A 19,097-nucleotide genomic window follows, 5' to 3' on the forward strand; every position below is an offset into this window, starting at 1 on the left:
GAGAGAGTTTTTTTGTGAATACTTGTAATTGGGTTGTCTGTGTCTATAGAAGTCTTATACCTGATTCTATTAGCATGGAAAATGTCTTACAACCTGTCTTATAGAGACAGACCATGCTCTGGCTCTTTAATCAAGATGTGCAAGAAATGTATCAATTGAATGTTTCTATCTGAAGGCCCAATTCTTCAAGTGCTTGTTCATGTCCATTCCAATCAGGTGTGTGTGCGCACGCACGTGCACGGTGTCTGGAAGATTTTTCCCCTAGCAGCGTCAGGTCAGCCTGGGCATCCCCTGGAGTTGTGCCTTCATGGCGCTCAATGTAGAGCACAACCGACCTGCCAGCCCTTCAGTTCCTTCTTACCACCAGTGACGGTTGGCTGGAACTTCCTTTAGCCCTCTCTTAGCAAGCGCATTCTATAGTTATTGTATATAGTTACCTTAGTGTCTTCTTAGCATTAGAGTTCTTAGTATAGAGTTGTTGGGGTTTGTCTACCTGGAGCTGTGATATGTCACGGTCCCCTGGGTTTAAAAACTGTGTGGCCTGCGCAAAGCGCATGACAGAGTGATCCACGCTCTTCGTGTTTACGGTGCCTAGGGGAGGGCCACCAAAAGGATCGCTTTAAGATCTGCCACGCGTTCTGCCCTAGAACTCTCAAAGAAAGGGAACAGTAGCTTAAGGTGATCCTCACGGAGGCAGCCCTATGCTCCCACTCCGACCCGGGCTCAGGGAACACAACCCCTAACGCTTCATCTTCGACATGGAGCTCCCTGGCACTGTCATAAAGCTTGGCACCAAGAAAGGACTTGTCCCAAGACGCTCGGCACTGACACGGCACCTCATGAGGCCCAGCTGATAGCAGGCACTGATGCCACTCGCCGGTGCCTCAGAAGAAAAAGAAGATGGACAGCCACTCTCCTCCAGCTAATTCCAGAGAAGTGAGACCTCAGGTGGGCCACAGCTCCGGATCCCCTGCTGGGGCCGCGTCAACTCCTGCCCAGGTGAGGCAGTTGAGTCGGGGCCCCCCCTCGGTCACCAGTCCCTATACAGCCAGCTATGATATCGAGGCGCTCCCCCTCTCCATGTCCCTTGGTCCCGCCCACTCGGACAGAGAGCCTACCCGCTCCCCAAGTTCTCGACGCTCAGGGCACCAAGGCTCGGCTCCTCCATGGTCTTCAGTCTCAGAGACCTCGGAGTCAGAGTCTGACTCCTATCACTCCAGGAGAAGCAGGAGCCGCAGATCGAGGTCTGGGAGAGACAGGAGGGAGTTCCAGGTGTGGCCTCCGCAGTGGCAGAACCGACCTCAGTGGCCCTTTTGGACCCCCTTGGCTTTTCGCCAAGGACAGGGAGGAACCCAAGGTCACCGCTCCGTGACCTCTTCTGTGGCATCTGCCTTAGGCACCTTCCCACACACCAATACCTCTGACAGCGGCACCGTCATAAACTCTGGCACCGTATTTGGCACTGACCCTGGCAACGCCTTTGGCAACGTCCTTGCGCCCATCTGCCACACCAGCACCGTTGTCAATGTCAACTATGATGCAAATACCGATGGCACCAATGCCAGTGACAGGCCCTCCATCTTCCTCGGAGCCTATGTCGGATTGGCACTGGCTCCATCAATGGTTCCTCCCATCATACCAATTGTGGCACCAACACTTGGTCCAGCACATCACTAGCACCAATGCTGCCCCCAGAGTCGAGGGACCCCCTCGGGGTGGATAGCAGGGAGCATCCGCTCCTAATAAATGCTTCCAGTTCATCACCTGAAGCATTGGCAGGTACAGCCGTAGCCCCGGCGCTTGAGGACAACAGGGTGCTGCAGTCTCATTGCGCTTGGCAATGGGTGGGCATTAAGGCCAAGGAGGCTGATCCTATGGTGGACATCCTCACTCCCTCAGGACCTTCCTGTATTGCCCTTCCACTCATTAAAACCATTATGGACACCACCAAGACCCTGTGGCAGACCCCAGCTTCCTTGCCACCCACTGCCTAGCGCAATGAGAGGCGTTATTTTGTGCCCTTCAAAGGGTTTAAGCATTTATACTCTCATCCACCCCCTAACTCTCTTGTTGTGCACACTGCTAACCAGGGTGAGAGACAGGGCTTCCAAGGGCCCTCCCCAAAAAACAGGGAGGTTAAGCACCTAAACCTTCTTGGGAGAAAAGTCTATTCTACAGGGGGTCTGCAGCTCCGTATCTCAAACCAACAGGCCATCGTCAGCAGGTACTCGTATAACACCTGTGCAGCGATGGCCAAATTTATGGCGCTCCTCCCGTCGGACTCCCAAACAGAGTTCTCGGCCTTGGTGGAGGAGGGGAAGCTAGTCTTCTGGGCTTCCCTCCAGGCCACATTGGACACTGCAGATGCTGCGACTAGGGTCATGGCGACTGGGGTAGCCATGAGGAGGGATCCTGGCTCCAAGTCTCGGGGCTCCCTTACGAGGTCCAGTGGACTATTCAGGACCTCCCATTTGAGGATGAGACTGTTGTCTGAAAAGACAGACAAGAGGCTCCACAGTCTGAAAGACTCATGAGCCACCCTCAAGTCATTGGGCCTGCACACTCCCACCACACAGTCGAAACACTTCTGACTGCAACCTCCTCCAAGAGTCCATCTGCAGAACCAACAGGACAGTTCTCAGAGGAGGAACAGGAGTGGCAGGAGGAGGCAACAGCCATGGCCAGGCCTCTGGCCAGCCCAAGCCACCTTCTGACCCTAAACCGGCCTTTTGAAGGTAAGGTTGAGGACGGCGTACCAGATCACAGACTGGATCTTACCCTGCCTTATCTTTTCCTCCCATCTAGCCCCTTTCTATCATGCATGGTCCCATATCACTTCAGACCACTGGGTGCTCCACACAGTAGAGAGGGGATACTCCATCCAATTCTGTGTCTTCCCGCCCTTCCATCCCCCTTCCCTGTCCCTCTTCAGGGACCCTTCTCATGAGCATCTACTCATCCAGGAGGTGCAGTTGCTCCTATTGCTAGGGGCAGTGGAGGAGGTTCCTCAGGAGCACACAGGTGAGGGCTTCTATTCCTGGTATTTCCTAATACCGAAAGCCAAAGGTGGCCTCAGGCCTATCCTGGACCTGCAAAACTCAAGTTTGTAAAGAAACTCAAGTTCCACATGGTCTCCTTGGCCTCCATCATCCCCTCACTAAATCCAGCAGATTGGTATGCTGCCCTCTATTTGAAAGACGCGTACTTTCACATCGCAATCACTCAGACCCCAGGAAGTACCTCAGGTTTGTGGTCAATGGTACCCACTACCAATTTACTGTCCTCCCGTTCGGCCTGTCAGCAGCACCTTGAGTATTCCCCAAGTGCATGGAAGTCATCGCCACGTTCTTGTAGAGGCACCATGTGCAGGTGTTCCATATCTCGACGACTGGCTTATCAAAGGCCACTCCAGGACCCAAGTGGAAACTCGGGTCACATTTATCAGAGCTACCTTTGAGAGCCTGGGTCTACTCCTAAATGAAGTGAAATCAATTCTGTCTCCCGTCCAGAGGACAGAGTTCATAGGGGCAGTACTGGACTCGACCCAAGCCAGGGCATACCTGCCACAGGCAAGGTTTCAGGCCCTCAATGACATAATCTGAGGCGTCATGCAGTTCTCCAACACTACAGCGAGAAACTGCCTGAAACTTCTCGGTCACATGGCTGCCTGTACCTACGTGGTGCAGCACGCCAGACTCAGGCTTCGACCGCTCCAGTCATGGCTTGCGTCACTGTATCTCCCAGCCCGGGACAGTTTGGACAGGCTCGTGACCGTGCCTCGCCCGGTCCTCGACTCCCTCTGGTGGTGGATTGACGCTCAGGAGGTGTGCTCACGGGTCCCCTTTGCTGCCCCACAGCAGCATTGGTGATGGACGCATCAGACTTGGTCTGGTGAGCTCATCCGGGAGACCGCAGGCCTCCGGTTGCAAGCAGATCTATGTCTCCACATCAATGTCAGAGAGCTGAGAGCAGTGCGCCTGGCATGTCAGACATTCTGTCCTTACCTAACCGGACAACATGTATCAGTCATGATGGACAATACGACAGCAATGTTCTATATCAACAAACGGGGGTGCACATGCCTCTCCCCTGTGCCAAGAAGCCCTCATGCTGTGGGACTTCTGTGTAGAACATTCAATTCACCTGCAGGCGTCATACCTCCCCAGGATTCAGAACGAGCTGGCAGATCACCTCAGCAGGTCGTTCCACAGCCACGGGTGGTTCCTTTACCCAGACGTCGCAATTTCAATGTTCCAGTGGCGGGGGTTTCCCCCATAGACCACTTCATGACGCGATGCAACAGGAAGTGCCAGCAGTTCTGCTCCTTCCAAAATCACAGCCTGGGCTCTAGCACGGATTCGTTCCTCTTCCATTGGGGAGGTTCTCTCTTATATGCCTTTCCAACAATACCACTCGTTCACGAGGTGCTGCTCAATATCCGCAGGGATTAAGCTCAGGTCATACTGGTAGCACCGGCTTGGCCCCGTCAGCAGTGGTACACATCCCTCCTAGACATGTCCATGGGAGCCCCAATTACCTTGCTACTCTCCCTGGCCCTTCTCACACAAAATCATGGACGTCTCCAGCACCCAAACCTTCAGTCGCTCCACCTCACTGTGTGGAAGCTACGTGGTTAAATCCGTTGGAGCTTTCCTGCTCAGACCAGGTTAGACAGGTCCTCCTTGACAGTAGGAAACCCTCTATGAGAGCCATATACCTTGCCAAGTGGAAGAGATTTTCAATCTGGTCAGCACAGCATCATTCACCTCCGACACTAGCTTCGGTGCCGCACATTCTGGACTACCTCCTCCATCTGAAGCAGGAGGGTCTCTCATTGTCTTCTATACAAGTGCACTTAGCCACCATCTCAGCATTCCACCAGGAGATGCAGGGCCGCTTGGTATTTGCTAATCCTATGGTCAGCCGATTCCTAAAGGGGCTCAACAGATTATACCCTCATGTCCGTCAGCCAGTCCCTGCCTGGGACCTCAACTTGGTCCTTTCTAGGCTCATGGGCCTCCCTTTGAGCCTTTGGCAACATGCTCCCTGCTCTACCTCTCTTACAAGGTCGTGTTCCTGGTGGCAATAACCTTGGCCAGGAGGGTGTCTGAGCTCAGGGTCTTGACATCAGACCCTCCCTACACCATGTTCTATAAGGACAATGGGTCAGCTCAGGCCTCAACCTTCCTTGCTCCCAAAGGTTGTCTCGCAGTTTCACATCAACCAGGACATCTTCCTCATGGTTTTCTACCCTAAACCTCATTCCAGCAGCAGGGAGCAGAGACTCCACTCTCTGGATGTTTGCAGGGCACTGGCCTTTTACATCGAGAGAATTAAACCATTCAGAAAATCGATCCAGTCATTTGTGGCAGTGGCGGACAGGATGAAAGGTCAGCCAGTTTCATCCCAGAGCATCTCATCGCAGATCGTATCCTGTATCCGTGTGTGCTACGACCTGGCAAGTGTCCCCGCACCTCCGATTACTGTGCACTCTACCAGGGCGCAGGCTTCATTTACAGTGTTCCTGATGCAGGTGCCCACCCAGGAAATCTGCAGAGCGGTGATGTGGTCCTCCATACACACTTTCGCCACGCATTATGCAATTACCCAGTAGGCCGGAGACGATAAGGCCTTCAGGCGAGCAGTACTCCAATCAGTGGACAACTCCGACCCCACCTCCTGAACTTGGCTTGGGATTCATCTGTTTGGAATGGACATGAACAAGCCCTTGAAGAAGAAAAACAGTTACTCACTTCTCGTAATGGTTATTCTTCGAGATGTGTTGTTCATGTCCATTCCAATACCCACCCTACTACTCCTCAGTCAGAGTAGCTGGCAAGAAGGAACTGAAGGGGTGGTGGGTTGGCTGGGCTATATATTGAGCGCCATGAAGGTGCAACTCCAGGGAGCGCCCAGGCCGACCCGACACTGCTAGGGGGAAAATCTTCCAGCCACCATGCACGTGTGTGTGCGCACACACCTGATTGGAATGGACATGAACAACACATCTCAAAGAACAACAGTTACGAGAAGTGAGTAACCGTTTTTTCTGCCACCTTTACTTATGTTGATTAGTACCTTATTTAGCTATTAGGCTAATTGATGGAGTAAAGTATTGCTCAGTTTCAGTCAGGGTAGCAGATTCTGGATCTAAGTAAATAAATGATACACTTATGTCATGTCTTTCCATTTGATCTCATCAATTAGAAAGAGCCTGTGATGACAGCTCAATTTTTTAAGTAGAAGCAGCATTTTCCTCTGAAATGAGAGTGAGAGAGAGAGAGAGAGCTGAATAAGTAAGAAAATATTCCCAGGATGAAAGATCGAAAGAGGAGAGAATAAGAGAGGCGTTCTAAGTGTTCCATTTCTGTCTTCACTTTGTAATAGAGTATAACCAGATACTTTTTTCTCCTGAGAGGTCCTTAGCATCCCTTATGGAGCATATATCTGTTTCCCATTTTAAGTAATTTCCTTCCCCCCCCCACTCCAGTCACTATCCTCCAGATTAAGGGGGGCTAGATCCAGCTCACTTGGAGCCAATTAGAAAAGCAGTTTCTCAAGTGACCATAACAGCATCAAATGAGAGAACCAAGGCACTCACCTGGACTAAGCATGTTTCCTGGGTAGCATTCCAAGTCCATATTTGCCTGAAGAGTGAGAGTCCATTGTGAGCTGCTTCCTCACTCTTCACTCTGACTCCTTTTGAGAGCATCATGGTGACTAATTTTCTCGTTTTTCTCCAAGCAGTATTTTTTTACTGATACGCATAAAATAGCATCTTTTTCCTGTTATCTTTTGTTTAGCAATTGCTAGCTATTACACAAGTTGTTCAGCTTGGAGGTTGGCAATTGTGTGGGGAATTTGCTTTTCTGAATATTAAAATGTGAACTATTCATGTTCTAAAACCTAAATCACAGTAGATTGTACCACTTGAATCAATATTTAAATATTAAATACTTAATGTCTTCTAAGACAAACATTTATAAATCTATAGATCTTCAGTATTTCACACTTTTCTCATTTGCTATTGCATCTAAAGTGATCATCACTAACAGGTCTCCAGGTACTAAAAACTACCACACTTCAGTTGCTTCCCAGGGTGTATAAAATCATAATTAAACATACTTTGTGATTCACAGTCACTTTGTTTTATTGAAAGTCCAAGTAAATTTTCATTGTTAACCGTGAAGGAGTTTTATTTTGAAGTGACAAAGATTTTATGCCACAAAGCTTTTTTAGCAAACTATAATTTTACATCTGGCTTTGCAAACCCTGATGCACATAATTACCAATAACTTTGACTTCAGCATATCTACTCATGTTGTTAATGGGACTATTCATGTGAGGAAAATAATATATCGGTTTTAATGTTTGTAGGATCAGGGTCTTCATTTTCAGTATTTTGGGTTTTCATATAGTAGTTTTGTAAATTCAAATAAGGGATTCTACCAGCAGTTGCACTTCCTTAAAAAACAAAAACAACAACAACAAAACCTGCACTTTTTATGTCATTGTAAATTTTAATCTAAATTTGTAATGCCACAGATTTTCAAATTAATTTTGCAAAGGCGCAACCTGATTTAAATCAATGATTAAAAATAAAATCAAGTGATTTAAATCACCTTGATTTAAACTGCTCCATCCTGTTGCTCCCTATTCTAAGGTAAGGGTAGAATGTCCAGTCTCTTGGAAACCACAGAATGATAACTATTAGTAAATGTTGACACTAATGGCAACAAATGGATTCTTTAAAGCTTTCGATGTAAGGATATTATTCTGATTATTTAATCAGAAATCAGAAATCAGTTAAAACCTTTAATGAATAATCAGATAGATTCTGTATGGGTTAACCACTGTCTCCTGTAAAAATTAGAATTCCTTCCAGACAACAAGAAAATTACACATAGATTTTCCTGACCCTTCTAATGTCTAGGCAAATGTTTAAGAATTAACTGTGCTAAAATAGAGGACATAGGCAATGTGTGAAAATGTTCAGAATACTTGTCTTTATGGAATGGGAATATTAACAAGAAGTTGTGGAAACTGAGACTATGAATGTACGGTTTCTCATCATATAAGCTATTTCTCTATGCTAGAAACACCAGGCAAAGTTAAAGGGGCAAGAAAAGAGGGGGTATATTTCAGTACATGAAGGCTTTGCATGGTGTAATTTTGAGTAAGAGCATGGGAAGTAAAAGAACAAGAAAATTTTCTTCCCTTCCTCCATTTTATGAACTAGAGAGAGCACGTTGCTATTAAGCAGGATAACATCCTGGTAACTTCTAGTGGTATGTCCCAATGTATCTATACATTTCTATATGGGCGGCAATATACTTCCTAGACTTCCTGGTTACAGCCACGTTCTGCAGAACCAGTTAGCCCTGTGCAAAATCTGTAGATGGTAAAGCAATTTAGTTCAATTATCAATCAGTACCAAAAGCTGGCTCTGTTTCCCCACACACTATAGGAATGCTGTGCTCTGTTTTGTTACTTTATGTTAGTGATTACAGTAGAACCTCAGAGTTATGAACACCTCAGAAATGGAGGTTATTCATAATTCTGAAATGTTCTTACCTCTGAACAAACATTATGGTGTTGTTTCAAAAGTTTACAACCGAACATTGACTTAATGCAACTTTGAAACTTTACTATACAGAAGAAAAATGCTGCTTTAACCATCTTAATTTAAATGAAACAAACAGAACCAGTTTCCTTACCTTTTCAAATCTTTTTTTTTTTAAACTTTCCCTTTATTTTTTAGTACCTTAAGTTTAACACAGTACTGTACTGTCTTTGGTAGGTGGTTGTTTGTGGGTTTTTTTGTTTGTTTGTTTGTTTTTGGTCTTTGCTGCTGCCTCATTGGGTACTTCGGGTTCCAAATGAGGTGTGTGGTTGACTGGTCAGTTCGTAACAACTGCAGCAGTTGTATCTCTGAGAAATGCAGGCATAACATAAGGGATTTCATTATTAATTAGATACATCATATTTTATTGCTTTTACTTCTTTTGTAACAAACACAGTAATCAGACAGGATTATCCCGCCCTCCCTCCGAAAGGAAAGCAAGCCGTAAAACCCTCTGTGGTGCAAAAACAGGTTATACCAATACTTATTACAGAAATACAGTACTTTGAATATAATGTAAATCAAGAAACATTCCAGATTTAAGTAGTAACTGCTAGGATTAATTTATCATAAATTAAACTCAAATATCATATACACAGATTTTTTTTGTAATTATGATTGTCTGTCTTGTCCCATTGATGCTTGAGATCCTGAATTATCTGTTTTGAATTCAACATTATCTATTAAAGTAGCTAATTGAGCAACTCACAGTTCCAGTGACAGGAAACTATTTTATGTTATAATTATTTTCTACTAAATGGTACGAATAGGTAATATACTATGACAACACAATATCATGTCTCATTTTTGTTTTACTTTTTTAAAATAATAAATCAGTACTTTTGAAGACTTTTAATTTGTTTTATAATCCCATTCATAATTTTGGTTTTCCCTTTCATTGCTGCAGCATTTTGCTATATAAATGCTATCCATGATGGAATGATGAAAGCAAAAGCTTAATATAATACTGTAGTATAAAGAAACAGTATTTTCTTCAGTTTCAGAAATGTTGTGGGCAAAAAGTTTATATTAATGTTGCTTGCTTGCAATTTTTTTAAATTAATACTCTTACAAAAATGTGAAATAGGCACCTATACTACATTATATATAAATATTAATAGCTTAGAGGCAATATTCCAGATATTCAGATTGTATATAAATAGTAAATTAGGAAATAACTGGTTCAATTATGTTATTAAATGTTATCACAATAGCTTGCCTTACACCCTGGCATTAAGTTCTTCATATCTTCTCTCACAAATACAGCAAAGTTACTTTTCCCAGCTATATATTTACAATATATATATACAATATATTTAGAAAGGTTTGGGGTATCCCTTACATCTTCATAAAATCAGGATTCTACTGAACATACCCTAGACACAGAATTAAAATAACATTCTACTCTCTGAGCAACTCACACTTTTATGTGAATCCAGATGTTGACAATTAAATAATCTAATATTGTAACTTAATTACATCTGTTAAAAACATAACTATCCTTCAATTCCTGGAGATTATACTATCACCCTAGTTTGTTTGAATTAATGTATAAATATAATTTGCTTGCTACTTCTGCTTTCACAAATGACATTTTTTTAAAAATCACCATTAATTGGAATAATGCCTCTAACTCTTCTATTGGCACTACTGAGGTATAGAAAGTTTCTCTTAATGATACAAGTCCACATACATTCATTAATATTAGTTCCATACAATTGACTTTTTGTTGTACTAAGTATGCTTACATCATTCCCTACATTCGTTTAGCTATGTATCAGTGCAGCCATTACTGATGTTATATACTACATGGTATTAACATTGTAATAAGCCAGAGAATGATGTGATGAAAACTACTTTGATTTAGTTTGGTACTCAAACTTGTCTCAGGTTAACTATACAGTACATTGCCATGCTTTTTTAAATTATCAGGTGCAGACTTTGATTAGTTTGGACAAGTGATCTTGCAATAATGCAAATTCAGACATTTCTTTATATTACAAAAAGAACAGGAGTACTTTAGCACCTTAGAGACTAACAAATTTATTAGAGCATAAGCTTTCGTGGGCTACAACCCACTTCTTCGGATGCAGTTTCATTTAGTACTACTGTAATTGTGTGTTAGCTGTTCTAAATATATTTATTTATTTTTTATATATCTATATAAGAAATATATTGATACATATATATCTGTATGTTGACAGGGCACGTATGAGCACCAGAGTAACAAGTAGTTTCAAAATGCACAGGAAAACACATGTGCATTAGTAACAGAGAATGTAAAATAATGGCTATTGAAATTAAATTAACATGCTTTTTTTTTCCTTTTTGAAATTTCAGAAATCTGAAAGGTATTGTTGAAAAAGCGTAATGTATGTTTACATGTCAATAATTGCAGGTTATGAAAAGTTTTTAAATTAAGAATTGTCAATTCATATTTTTCTATTTGTACAAATCTTTCTGTGCGGCTTCTTTTGGTTTAGTCATAGCTCTGGAAAAAACAGACGTGCCAGTCACAATATAATCTGTATTATAGTCAGAGTGGGAGAATAATTTAAATAATTAAAATACTCTTTTAATATTATTGAAGCTTAATTTCAGTTTTATACGTTGCTTTTCTGAGTGGCCAAATTACATGTCTGCATGCCCAATATAAAGTGTTTCCACTGGGGGAAATTGTGCTATTTCTAATTTTGTGACCTCATTTACAGTATTAAGGCAAATTGACATAGTATCTTCTATAAAATGGAGAGGTGAATGGTAATTTTAATCCATTTATAAAACTTTTGTCACATAAATCAGAACTATTTAGCTGCATCAGTTCAAGAAATAGCAGAAAACGGAAAGTAAAAAATCATATATTTAATTTTTTCCTTTTATATTATAGAAACTTTTTTTTAAATGGCTCCTGCCAGAAAAAAAAACCAAAACAATAACAACAATAAAAACTTTTTTAAAATACCAGATTTTTCTGGAGAACAATTTTATCCCGATGATTGGCAACCTGAAAGAGTCTACCATCAGGATCTTCAGTGTTATGGTTGAAGAGGCTGGTATGATGAAAGCTGCTATCTTTTGGTTCCTAAATGATCCTGAAGTGCACAGTGTAATTTGTACTGATACAAAATGTAATAGAAAAATATAGTAAGAAAACAATAGCAAATGACCAATCTCAAATGGATTTCATATCAGAAAAGCCACTTAGTAAAAATCCAGAGTTTGGTGTAAAAAAAAAAATATATTCCTTACTATTTTTACTCCAAACATTTTATAATTCCATGTGATAATTAAAATAGCATGCTCTACGGTTTACAGATATAAAGATGCATCGTTTGTACACTTGTGGAGTGCTGACTGTGTTGGGGGAGAATGTATCTTTGGCCACATATACCAATGTTTGTTATTCTTTGCACATAGTGTTGCATGCTTAATATTAATTACAATTCAAAATAAATATACTGATAAATATAAAATCTATATTCTGGGCTTTCATTTGCAGAAATTAAATATTTACAGCTCATCTGAAGGTAGTACAATTGATATAACTTTCCTTGGAGAAGAAAAAGCAGATATTGAATCAGAAGAAGCACTAGAACCAAAGGCCTGTTTTACAGAAGGTATGGAAAGAACATTTTGGTTTATCAATTCCCATTAGTGCAGGCTGCTATAGTTATATAGTCCAGGCTTAAATTAGGCTAGATGACAAGGGGTTGTAGACTCGAACCCCAAAATAAAGAGGGTTCTATTGTGGGCCGTCTGCTGGTAATAGGATATTCTAAAAGTATAAGCAACCTAAGGCCCTGACCCTATACTTAATAACTTATACCTATACTTAAATTTACACATTGTTAACAGTTGCATTGAACTCAATGAGAGTGTTCCTGGCATATAAAGTTAAGCATATGCACAAGTCTTTCCAGGATCAAGGCCTAAGACTTTAAATTTTGTAACGACTAAGAGATCCAATCCTGCAAACTCTCACTCATGTAAGTAGTGCCTTTGATGTCAAATGGAGTACTCTTATGAGTAAAAACTACAGGATCAAGCCTCTCAGCCTGCTTTCCTGCAAAGAAGCCTGCCCACACACTCATATCCTGCATAACTTCAAAGGGCCAATTTAGGAGAATCTGAACATTCAGAAATTTTGAGATGTCAAAAAAGTGATATTTTGGAATTTCAGTTGTATATTACCATAAATGTACACACTGCTTAACAATGTGCAAAATCTGATAAAAATATGGAGTTCTTATATAGAATTTTTATCAGTAGAGCTCAAAGCACTTTATAAAGGTTACTATCATTATCCTCATTTTTACAAACATAAAGGACAAAATCGATACAGCCTAGTCCTAGTTTTCCAAAAAGTTTGAAAGTTCGATGCAAGTTTTCACCATTTCACTTTGAACAATTTTTGCACTTCTATTTTTCTACAAAATTCAAATGTTTCATAACAACTTTGAAGCTTTTAAATTAGAACTTCAAATCCACATTTGACTCCAATTAGGTCCCTTGTGACTTAGAAATGTTCTCACTTTCATGTGAAAATAAACCCACTTTCAAGAAGAAAAAATTACAAACATAAATATTTTTGCAACTCAGGACCATTTTCAAATTCTTAATGAAATGCAAAAAAACCACTAAATTTTTGAGTATTTCACATTTTATTACAAATACATTTTATCTAAATGCATGATGTGCATTGCTGTCAAGGATGTGACCAACTTTTAGTTAACTAGGCATTTTGAATAACTCAAGATGAGATTATTGGGGCTATAAAGTATATGCTCTTGGTCATTTCAGTAAAAGTTGCAGGAGTATGTAGTATTTTTACGTGAGCTGATGAAATACAATATAGTCTATGTGTAGGGCCCTACCAAATTTACAGCCATGAAAAATGCGTCACGAATCGTGAAATCTGGTCTCCCCCTGTGAAATCTGGTCTTTTGTGTGCTTTTACTCTACACGATACATATTTCATGGGAGAGACCAGCATTTCTCTCACTGGCGGGTCTCACCCAAAGGAAGTTGCAGGGGGGTTGCAAAGTTATTGAAAAGGGTGTTGCAGTATTTCCACCCTTACTTCTTTGCTGCCTTCAGAGCCAGAGAGCGGCGGCTGTTGGCTGAGTGCCAGGCCCTCTCAGAGGTCCAGAGAGGCTCGGACCACTTCCAGCTTTTGAGGCCCTAGCCATGATAAAATTAAAAAATGACAACACATGAAAACAAAATAAGGCACCAAAAAAAAAAAAAGAGAGACATAATTTGAATATTTTTTATTTAACAAATGCTTTTCTAGCCTTTTTCTGTGCAGATGCACTAATTATTGAGGGAAAATCTAGCTTTCGTGCAAGGTCACTGTTGATATTAAGCATGGTGAGCCCATTCAAACGCTCTTGTCCCATAGTTGAACGGTAATAGTTCTTTACCTGCTTCAACACATTGAAGGTGCATTCACCTGAAGCCACTGATGCAGGAAAACTGACAAAAATATGCAATTCAGGTGTCTAAATATGAGGTCCCCTTTGAGCTTGAGGACCAGGCCAAATGGCCCTCCTGGCCCCCCCTCTGATTGGCCCTGCTGTGCCTAGCTCTGAAGGCAGCAATACCATACCATACCATACCATGCCACCCTTACTTCTGTGCTGCTGTCGTCAGAGCTGGGTGGCCAGAGAGGGTCAGCTGCTGACTGAGGGCCTTGCTCTGAAGGCAGCAGTGCCGAAGAAAGGGAGGCAATACCCTACCATGCCATCCTTACCTTGGCACTGTTGCTGGTAGTGGTTCTGCCTTCAGAGCTGAGTTCCCAGCCAGCAGCCAAATCTCTCTGGCCGCCCAGCTCTGAAGGCAGTGCCACCATCAGCAGCAGTGCATAAGTAAATGTAACAATACTGCAACCTCCCCCTCGCCCCCGGTAATTACCTTGTGACACCCCCTTCCACCACCCCCACATACACAACTCCTTTTAGGACCAGGATCCCTACAATTACTACACCATGAAATTTCAGATTTAAATATCTAAAATCATGAAATTTACAATTTTTTAAATCCTATGACCGTGAAATTGACCAAAATGGACTGTGAATTTGGTAGGGCTCTATCTCTGTGTAACAGATCATCATGAGAACTAATGACACTCCAGGGAGAGCTAGGATTTTACCTCTGGGGTCATTAAAATGGTTTAAGATACTTTATGTTTGACTAATCTCTTAAAAAGAATGGGAAGAGTGCTAGTGACCAAGTGGGCATGAAAGCTCTTGGGCTCTGCTAGAATATGAAATTCACACAACTAAATCCTTCAGGCCTCATAATGAAAACAGAGCTTTCCAAGGTGGAAGTGGACTATACTGATCAGTGGTTCCCAAACGTTTTACTAAGGTAACCCACCAACTGTGTTTTGTCTTCTTTTGCAACCCACTCAGGGTCCAAACTGGGTGGGCAAAAATCATAGGCATTGTGACCCCATGCAGGAACCCTAAGCTCAGAGCAGGAAGCTGGGCCCATGCTCACTATCCAACTCCACACGCACACACACACACTCTCTCTCTCTCTCTCTCTCCACGGCCTCTTCTCCACACCAGCCCTATGATCTAGAACCTTTCTGCAAACGGGTCAGGAGCACTATCTGGGAAATATTACCATAGATGGTTCTTACAAACCTATATTTCATGAAAAGTTTACTTTTGTTCTAATCAGAATAGTTATTGTTTTTCTCATCATATTTATTTGGGAAATTAGTATATTTTTCCAAACTTGTCTTGGGTAGAACCAATAAGACAATATAAATCAATAAAAACTACACCTCTACCCCGATATAACCCGACCTGATATAACATGAATTCGGATATAATGCGGTAAAGCAGCGCTCCGGGGGAGTGGGGCCGCGCGCTCCAGCAGATCAAATCAAGTTCGATATAACGCAGTTTCACCTATAATGCGGTAAGATTTTTTTGGCTCCCGAGGACAGTGTTATATCAAGTTAGAGGTGTATATACAGATTAAATAATTATCATAGTTGTAAATTGCGCCTTTAATACACCCTATTTGTTAAATCCTGTAGAACACTTTTCCTTTATTTGATATTAATAAGTCTTCCAAGTTATGATATCTATAACTTAAGTGCCGGCAATATGCTTATTGCTATACAAGGCAAAAAAGTCTTTGCCCTAAGAAGTTTCTATTCCAAAAGACAGATAAGTTAAGATGCACTGGTAGACCCAGAAGATAGTTTTTAAACTGGAGGAAAGGGGTTTCCTCAGTCTTTTTACCTTGCCTAGTCTTGAGATGTCAGTCTTAGCCTTGATAATTTTCTCTAAGGGTTAACGTTTGTGGGCCTCATGGAAGTAGTGAGTCTTTTGGAGGCATTTGGATGAGGAGAGAATGGGGGCCTTGCACACTAGGATTATTATTTCATGTAGAGGGGCTACACGGAGGAAGACACAAGGCTGTGAGTGAGTGAGAGAGAGAAAGTGGCAAGGCTGGTGTTGTTGGAGAGGAGGGAGTGAGGGGGACACAATAAGAAACAGGATCCAAGATGTGTAAGGTGGTGCTGCATATCTTTCAAAGGCAAGGACAAAAAGTTGATACAGTAGGGTACGAAGAAGCAGCAGAAAGGTTCAAAGAGGGGAGACTTGTGGGGTCATCTACAGATGAGGATGGCATTTTTAACAGCTGTATAATTGATAAACTGAAGGGAAAGGCACTATAAGAACATAAAAACGGCCATACTGGGTCAGACCAAAGGTCCATCTATCCTGTCTTTTTACAGTGACCAATGCTAGGTGCCCCAGAGGGAATGAACAGAACAGGTAATCATCAAGTGATCCATCCCCTGTCGCCCATTCCCAGCTTCTGGCAAACAGCGGGAACTATGAGAATACTAAAAACTAACACTATGGGAATCAAGGAGGCCAAAGAGGGAGAGGCTGCAGATCCTCCCAGAGCCGGAGCCTGGCCACCTTCTTCCCCTTCCATAGCAGGGTAGAGCCACAGACACTAGCAGTCTAGCAGGGAATCTGCTGCAAACATATCTTCACAGCATTTTTCAAAACCCGCTCCCCTCCCCCTGTAATTTTGTCCATTTACCTCTTACCTGTGGCTCTCATCCATCTGCTGTTGCACAACTTCTCTCTTCATTCATCTAATGACAGCGCCACCAACCTTTGGAGTTCAGAGGAGGTCCACTGTTTTTGTGGGGGGATCCAGGACTAAGCCCCCCGTTCAGCTCAAACTTGGGCTGGAGGGGGGAGAGAACCCCTGAAAGGACCCAAACCCACCCTCCTCCTGGATACTGAAGTGGGTCCTCAGCTCTTGGGGGGAAGAAGTAGTTCTCCCACTCAGCTCCCTTTCCTCCCACTATGAATCGGAGGATTCTCATGATGCTGAGGGGTAAGTCTTGCCAAACCCCAGCACGTGTGTTCTTCACAAGGCAGCAATTAGTGTTATTAATTAACAGGTGGGGTGAAAATCAGTGGTTCAGTCCCTCCTCCACCTTGCAGCATGTGTGGGCAAGCAGAGTAGCCTGTTACTCCTATGTAGCATTCTCTCAGCCAGTAGTGTAATGGGAATTTGGGAATTGTGCCTGTCTGAGTTTCAGCACAAGAACCTTGCTCTGCCAGGTAAAGAGACTCAGTTTTCAAGCAGCAGCAGAATGGGAATTGTGTCTTTTGATCATAAACTGTAATCTTTTTTTTTTTTTTTCAGGGAAGGGGGCTTTGAGTTTGAAAGGCTGGGAAAGGGTCTTTCTCTCCACCCCTCCCCTACTCCAGACTGGCTTCACACTAAAGCATAAGGAGCATGTCAGGCAGCCTGTGACCAGAACAGAGGCTCATGAGGATCCCACACCCCACAGAACTGCACCATTAGAGGAGTAAATGGGAAATCCCTTCCAATGTTCAAAAGGCCCCCTGAGTTACGGAGTAAAGCCCTGAGTGGTACTAGGTTGCATCTGCAGTATTTACTTGGGTACTTGCCAGCCTGGGGGAGCAGGTAGGCAACCTTTTAGGGTCCTAGGGACATCTAGCAAGCTACTTCCACAACTGAAGTATTTGTACCAGTACCCCACTGTGGTGGTATGGTCCCCAGGCCAGGATGAATAACATGCTATCTCCCCTCTGTGTAAACAGCCAGGGGAACTACCACACATGCACCATTAGGAGAGAAGGAAACTGCAGGACTTTCCCAGGACAGGGTGCCAGTGGCTTACAAGGAACTTACTAATATTAGTTAAATGCCTTCCCTTTCAGGCAATATTAAATACATAGTTTCTGGCAGATGCATTCTAAAGGACATCTGATTAAAGCCAAGTGTTAAACTAAAATGTGATATGAAAACAAAGAAATTTCACAAGATCTGGGAGCCTAAGTTTGGTGCAGCAGTAGCTTCACCAGTGAAACACCTTCAGACTTGCATCTGAAGAAGTGAGGTTCTTACCCACGAAAGCTTATGCTCCCAGTACTTCTGTTAGTCTCAAAGGTGCCACAGGACCCTCTGTTGCTTTTTACAGATTCAGACTAACACGGCTACCCCTCTGATACTTGACCTTCAGAAGGAAAATTCCTTCCAAAAGACCCCATAAATCATAAGAGTGATGACCTACTACACAGCAGTTTCAAAGTTGCAGCTATCACCATTCAGACCAAAGGTTTTTCATTTATTTAGTAAGGAAAGTCTACTCAGTAGCAAGCAAGTAGCTCATCGTCTAGCGGTATGAACCTTGAGACATCTTGGGCTCTTTCCTGATCAAACCCTTGATGTGATTTGTGACAAGAGCAATGGCTTTTAACTTGATGGCTGCAAGGAAGCCATGTGACACCCATGAGTAGCAATCAGTCGTCATAAACAGATACCTTATATGTCCAAATGCACAGATCAGAAAGAGCAGTTTGGGGAAACTTCAGATAAGTTAGTAGCTGAGAATACGGAGAGCCTCAGACCTCACTATCAAAGCCAACGTAGCAATCTACTGGTCGCTACTAGCAGCAAGGGTATCCAGGAAGACACTATTACCATGGCAGAGGGAGAAATCTGAAGCAGAAGCTTCCAAGGAAACCTAGATAAATTTTTCTCCAAACCAACAATATCCTCATCATGACAAAGACAAAACGAGCATTTGTGTACAAGAGGTCACAATTTCTGTCCTAGACTCTTCCTTTCGATCTACCCTTTCTGCACTCAGAATTTTAAGTAACAACTAGCAGTAGTCACAGCAAGGTACAGATCATAAATTAGATACCTATATTCTTGCATAGACAATAAGCTAATCAGTGTCCTGCCCAGAGAAGCTGACCACTCACGACTGGAAAGCTGATGGAAAGGACTCATGCCCACCAGTTCTTCAAAATCAAGAAGAGCTTCTGAACCCAATGCAGAGAATTGCTCACCCATGGGTCAAAACAGACATAGCTCTGGCCATAATTTTACCAACACAGCAAAGAATTGCAAAGATCCAAAATTTCATTGCATTGATCATTCCCTGGCAGAG

At 42.7% G+C, this 19,097-nt stretch overlaps 1 protein-coding gene across 4 annotated transcripts in view; it reads left to right on the forward strand.

Annotated features, from left to right (window-relative positions):
• The window catches only part of LOC128845464 (sodium channel protein type 2 subunit alpha-like), a 190,422-nt gene that overhangs the window by 129,302 nt on the left and 42,023 nt on the right, over positions 1-19,097 (forward strand). For all 4 annotated transcript variants that reach the window (XM_054044205.1, XM_054044208.1, XM_054044207.1 and 1 more), the window contains exon 18: positions 12,123-12,240. In XM_054044205.1, the coding sequence (XP_053900180.1) occupies positions 12,123-12,240 (118 nt within the window). The remainder of the gene's footprint in view (positions 1-12,122; positions 12,241-19,097) is intronic.

Source organism: Malaclemys terrapin, chromosome 11 (genome assembly GCF_027887155.1).
Source record: "Malaclemys terrapin pileata isolate rMalTer1 chromosome 11, rMalTer1.hap1, whole genome shotgun sequence".
NCBI classification, from domain to species: domain Eukaryota; kingdom Metazoa; phylum Chordata; order Testudines; family Emydidae; genus Malaclemys; species Malaclemys terrapin.